Consider the following 6732-nt stretch of genomic DNA (forward strand, 5'->3'; position numbering starts at 1 on the left):
CGTGTTATGTTCATTTTTTGTAAAGGGTTGAACTATTCTTGGCAATTATTGCTGGAGTACATCTTCGAAAGTGACAGCTGCTGATACATGTTCTTGTCAAGTATGAGTGTAGGCTAGTTTTAAAACAATTTACGGGAAAAAAGAAATTTTGAAATCAACAACTGCAACCCCAGGCAGCCCTCTCCATCCTGCCCTCCCCGCCCCGTCCCGTCCTGTCCTGTCCCATCCAAGTTCCATTCTTGAGGAGTCAGCTCTGGCCATAGAAGTGGAAGTGGCCTGTCAGTGTCTCTATTTATTTTTGGGCTTGCTACTGAGTGAAACTGATAAGAAAGTGCCAGGGACTAGGTCATCCTCAAGTACATTTGATTTATTCAGTATTCAAAAAAACAACCTCAGTGCCCAAGCTTTGTGAAGAGTCCTAATCTTAGTGCTCTGAAGTTCGTATCTGTGCCTCAGCCAGCAGAGCTGTCCTGCCTTTTTGACAGGAAAGTGATCTTTTAACACCAACACAAGAAAAACAGCACCTGGCCTGAATGGGAAAACTCACACTGAAAGCTTTTAGCTGTGAGTAAAAGGTTATGTACTTGAATCTACTAATACTGAAGCAATTGCGATACCTGATGACAACCAGCCCACACAAATGTTGAGTGTCATGAATGTCCTAAAGTCTATTGTTAGGTTAGGTAATTTTCTGAGGTGTAGAATGGAAATGAATGAGGTTAAAAGAGGGGTAGGCATGGTCTGTCTGTTATTTATTTATTTATTTATCTTATGTTTTGTGTCTGTCTGTGCAGCCTGGCTCTGCTCAGCATATGCAGAGTTAATTCAAGGGTGTCTACAATTCTGTCCTGTTTACTCAGTTGTGATTGGTTCCATGAGAACCATGTGTGGTTTCCTGCCATTGTGAAGGAAGGTGTCAGTGAGTGATCGACAGGCAGCAAGCTATAAAACACCCTGAAACCCAGAGTCAGCCTCAGATCCTCCAGAGCTGGGGGGAGAGAACATAGAGTCTCGCTGCAATGAGGGGGTGCACCAGCCGATGGATTCTACCCCTGCTGCTTTTGGGATTTCTGCAGCCTCAACCTGGGACTGCAGATCTGCAGGTGAGGGCTTCATAGGTTTGATAGATAGATAGATAGATAGATAGACAGACAGACAGACAGACAGTGTTTTTTAAGAGATCTCTTGCATTTGTAATGAGCAGTCATTTATGAATTAAGAGACCTGGTTATAATGGGCTTTCAATAATTAATAAACCTTGCTGGCTAGTGTTCCAGTTCGCCAGACCTAGAAAACTCCTTTGGCAGAAGTCCTTCTTGCAGCCAGGTGGCACGAGAGACAGCTGTTTATAAAAGCCACTGATAATTAGACATGCTGTTCTCACTGCATTTATCTGCTTCAAAGCCACAACGAGTCTCATCAATGAGATCATGTTGCTTAGAGGATCATAATAGAATAGAAACTGAAACACGCCATTGTTACAATCCGAATCTGTGTGGTGTCAGCATGATTAGGAGCACTGTGCCTTGTGTGTGTGAGAGAGTGTATACGTGGTATTGTGCTGTGTGTGTGAGAGTGTGTGTGTGTATGTGAGAGAGTATACAAGGTATTGTGTGTGTGTGTGTGTGTGTGAGTCTGAGAGTGTATACGTGGCATTGTGTGTGTGTGAGAGTGTGTGTGTGAGAGTGTATACGTGGTACTGTGTGTGTGAGAGAGTGCATATGCGGTATTGTTTGTGTGGGTGTGAGTGTGCTTAGTGACTAATGGAGGATAAAAACCAGGAGGGTCACAGAGGGAAATGTGTTTATTTATCGATGAACTTTAGCATTTTTAGTCAACAGGATGAAACCCTTACGTAACATGCATTCTGTATCAAGGTCATTGAACTACTGGCTTAAACACACTGTGACGTGCAGGCATGAGTACCAGATCAGTGGTAAGATCTTTAAATACATTTACAAACAAATAACACAGCATATGCCTCCCATGCGTATGCTATGTATTTAGTGCCCTTTACCATGATTATCACTCTAAACAGTCAAACACAGATGCGCACATTACATAGATCTGATTGGGACCTTTGCTCTGGCCTGGCTGAGCTGCTGTACTATTGACAGAAGCAACTCAGTGAAAGTTCAAATTTCTCTGAGCAAGGCTGCGTAAACAAAAGATTTTTACTTTATGACCGAATCAATGTTCAGAAAACAAGCTGACTTGCTATAGAAGGGAGATGAGAAAGCATTCTGTCGTGTTGTGATGCTGTAGAAGGGAGATGAGAAAGCATTCTGTCATATTGTGATGCTGTAGAAGGGAGATGAGAAAGCATTCTGTCATGTTGTGATGCTGTAGAAGGGAGACGAGAAAGCATTCTGTTGTGTTGTGAGGTTTTTTTTAGAACATAATCCCTTGCCAGAAAAAAATGAACTTTTAAATGCTACTGGCTGGTTTCACAAACCTTGACTGGCATTAGTCTTGCTAATTTGGCTCTGTGAAACCAACAATATATACACACACTGGTCTAAGATTTGGATGGGCTTACACTGTACTCTTAATTTAGTACGATCCATGAGCCGTTGCAGGTCTCCAGTTTGACCTTCATTTAGATTATATAAAGATAACACAAAAACTGACAGAAAAAGACCATATTTAATATACTGAATATCAATTTGTAAATTGAATGGCTTTGTGATAATAAATAAAACAATTTCAATTACCCACAGCATACATACATCCAATGCACCCTCAGTGATCATGCCAATATCAGATATCAGCTCATAAACACTGACTGTATTTTATGTACAACAAAAGAAATGATGACATAGCATCTTCACTATAAATCTCACTTCAGTCATGAATGAGCGAGGCTGTGTTTATGATGAGCGGCCTCTCTTAGTTACAAGAATATCCCGGCACCTCACACGGGTGAGTTTTATGTGTCAAAAAAATCTGCAGCTCATGGTAACCAGCTGGGGTGCCATAGAAATGGAACAATAAACCTGGAAAAGTCACAGTGTCCTCAGAACACACTAATAGGCTTCAGCTTGTTATTAAGAAGTGCAGCTGCATTAGATTGAAAATCAAAAGAGTCTGCATAATAGACTCCCTGAGGCCCTGAGAGAATAGAAAATAGATTGAAATCTGGACCCCTTCCTAGCCCAGCCCAGCCCTATTTTCACACCTTCCCGTGTCTTTACTTTTGAAGGCTTCCTGCAGCAGCTCGACAGACGGCACTATCTATGATTATGGTGCTCTCATGCTGGATGGGAGTCGATACGTCTCGTTCCAAGAGTATGCAGGGAAGAACGTCCTCTTTGTCAATGTGGCAACCTACTGAGGACTCACCCTGCAGTACCTGGGTAAGAATCACTCACTCGCAGCGCCCTCTGCTGGGGGAGGGGAGGGGAGGGGGGTGGGGGGCTGTTTTTTATTTTTTTAAAATCAAGAATCAAAACTGGCACCGGCGCTGGCACTACAGTAGATTTGTGAAATTAAAAACAAGGAATTTGGTGAATAGAACACGCTTTGATACACTTACAGGAGCTAGTTATTATTTAGTTACATTGCCTAACAATACCATTGTGCAGGTGTCTCTGGGGTCTGTTGATTCCCTTTAAAAGCTGAACAGATATGAACTAACTGTGCTGAAGCTTAAACTGAATAGATGTGTATTCTGCAGAGGCACATAGCCAGCTTCAACATCCCCTATATCTTTGCTTTTTGAGAGCAGTAGTCAACCCTCCCTGACATTATACAGCATGTATCTCTATGTTTAAGCTGTCTGATTCTCTCTCCCACTCAAAGTAACCCTGAGTGATGCTTGATTTATGTGACCTCCTCTGTTTTTATTTGAAGACGTTCTTTCTTTTTCTTATTGGCAGAACTGAATGCACTACACGAGGAGCTGAGACCCTATGGCTTCATCATCCTGGGGTTCCCCTCAAACCAGTTTGGGATGCAGGAGCCTGGGGAAAATAATGAAATTCTGTCCACTCTGAAGTGAGTACTAGAGCAGTCTAGTAATGCAGATCTTGGCATGCAGAGTACTAGTTCATAAAGTATGAAACTCATGAATTCTTTTCATATTACCTTTAGGTACATCCGTCCAGGGGGTGGATTTGTTCCAAATTTCCAGCTTTTTCAAAAGGGAGCTATAAACGGGCAGCATGAACAGAAAGTCTACACCTTCCTGAAGGTAAGGCACACATCCCTTATCAGTTGAGACGTGCAGGCTAGAGAGCATGTAGGTGTAGCAATTAGAGAGGCAATGCATTGACCCTAGAATCAGCTCCATGTCTCGACTACTAATCACAAGCCAGACTAGATCATTTCATAAAATACTTGGACAGTATCACTCTAGTCCAGTCCATACAATGCCATTCTGTCACGGCTACCAGTACACAACACATTTATTGGCTAAGCATCTTAATTGACATAAGCCTGTTTGGCACTCATCACTCCTCCCTTGCTACTATAGTACAGAGCTTCTTTTCAGGGTTGATACTTTGCTGTGAGATCCCAGAGGAAGAACCACACAGATAGATTGGTGAGGTACAGTTCATTGGGGCAGTTTGGTTTGTCTTCAGGCTCTACCTCTTTACCGCACCCCTGCTTTTTTGTTCTTATAGAACAGCTGCCCGCCGGTTGGTGACAGCTTTGGTAATCCAACGAACCGGCTGTTCTGGGAGCCGCTGAGAGTGAAAGACGTCAAGTGGAATTTCGAGAAGTTTCTGGTGGGTCCGGATGGCAAGCCGGTGATGCGCTGGTACCCCCGAGTGAACGTGTCTGCTGTGAGGAAGGACATCCTTGATTACCTGCGCCGTCAGGCCTCACAGAGGAGGGTTAGTGTACAGCTGCCTGTGCTGGAACCCTGGAAAAAATAAGCTTCAAACAAACACACTAAACACAATGGCACGCTTTCCTTTGAAACAGATAGCGCTTTTTTATTTTTGACTCCGAATAGCATCCGTTCCCCACTAGCGGCAAGCAAAACTGAAGTATAAAAAAATGAATAAAAAAAAAATGCTTCCCATCCTCAAATCTTATGGGTATAGTCACAGTTCCTATACAACCCACTCTCATTAAAACAGATGATATGATTTCAGTATTGAAATGAGAGGCATGCTTGCTTACAGGTTTTATTGCAGAAAGGGAGTGCCAAATCTAGAACAGAGAAATATTTTGCAGAGCCAGAGTACAAACAGAAAGGAGAGCAATATGAACAGTCTTTAGATGCAAATCAAGAGGGTTGAATATAATAAGAGTGGGCTGTATTCACAGAGACCAGGCTGCACAATGGAATCCTATCTGTTATACTTTAACAATATATAGAGACAAATAATTTAAAAACCTGTAATATATATATATATATATATATATATATATATATATATATATATATATATATATATATATGTTGTTGTTGTTGCTTGCTGGCTTATGTATTGCTGGAGGCCTCGCTAGGGGGTGCTGGTGTGAAAGGGTGCGTGTCAATGAAGGTAAGGCCTGAAAGCAGTGACCCTGTGGAGCCTGTCCTGAAACTCTGGAGGGGTTAGGAGAGCTCTTTGGTGCATTCAGGCTCTCCTAGTATTCCCACAGAGCCACGCAACCTTTCCTAAAAGCTGCACCTCTAAAACTTCAATAAAGCATTAAAGTTGAATCTTTGTGTTTTGTTTTTTACTCACTTTAAAAGAAATAAGTTGAATGCAGGGCTGATGCATTGTTTTCATGTTTGTTAACTTTTTTTGTTTTTGTTTTTGCTGTGGATTTTGGTGCAGGGAGTAAGAGCATTCATGCACTTGCAACATTCGCCACCAGGTGGCGGTGTGAGCAAAACAGAAAACCCTCTCAAGGAAACCAGTTGCAATACGTAACCTGTGTTCGATGCAAAAAAGCTATTTAAAAATTTTAAACATAGCTTGTTTAAAACTTGTCCTACAAAAAAAGTCAACAATAAAGAAAACAGGAGAAGGTATGTCAGCACTATTTTACAAATGCAGCAACTGTTCCATAATATTCTTAGTACTGTATACTGTATGCATATCCCCTTTAGTCACTGCGTACATTATTGTACCACGTTAAGTATCTATGTATCTATTTTATCATACGTATATGTTTCTTCAAAGTTTTGGCAGGGCAACTTCTCGAACTCCATGTTTCAGTATCTAAAACCCTTGATGAAAATTGAAATACTGATGATAACCCTAGGCTTTTTTCCCCAGTTCTAAGATCAATGCATTTATCTCTGCAAGTGTAGAATTGAATAAACAGCCAGGAAGACCAGATGAGACTGCCACTCTGCATGTATTACAGGACACAGTCATGCTGCATGTCTTCAGGAATTTGAACTCTTTCTTGACCTATAGTCGAGTAGAGCACTTTATTTAATCAGGATGTTCCTCACCGTCCAAACAAATTAATGAATTTGCCAACACATGAAACATTATAGATTTATTGTTAGGGGCAAGACACATGAAGTAGTATTAGCCAACATGAATCTGATGTTTCTGGAACAACCCTATGCTGCCAAGCGTAGCAAGCTACACGAAATGCTGTTTGAAAGCTGAATAAATCAAAGGGTGTACCAGAAAGATGCAAAGCTTCACCTGTACCCAGCACAGCATGTACGCAACATGCAAAGTTAGGGAAGAAGATACGGCCTCCAAGCACGACTGGAAACACCTTTTGGGCAGCATAGGGTTACATCAGGTTTAAACAAATGATTGAATTCCCAAA

The 6732-nt window shown here is 41.7% G+C and overlaps 1 protein-coding gene across 1 annotated transcript; it reads left to right on the plus strand.

The window, feature by feature from the left end:
• The first annotated feature begins 967 nt into the window (after positions 1-967).
• On the plus strand, positions 968-5656 carry gpx3 (glutathione peroxidase 3). Its single transcript, XM_041223612.1, has 5 exons — positions 968-1103; positions 3203-3356; positions 3879-3996; positions 4093-4192; positions 4626-5656. Exons 1-5 carry the CDS (start codon positions 1020-1022, stop codon positions 4878-4880), a joined length of 711 nt encoding a protein of 236 aa, XP_041079546.1. The 5' UTR covers positions 968-1019; the 3' UTR covers positions 4881-5656.
• The last annotated feature ends 1076 nt before the right edge of the window (positions 5657-6732 follow it).

Source organism: Polyodon spathula, chromosome 22 (assembly GCF_017654505.1).
Source record: "Polyodon spathula isolate WHYD16114869_AA chromosome 22, ASM1765450v1, whole genome shotgun sequence".
NCBI classification, from domain to species: domain Eukaryota; kingdom Metazoa; phylum Chordata; class Actinopteri; order Acipenseriformes; family Polyodontidae; genus Polyodon; species Polyodon spathula.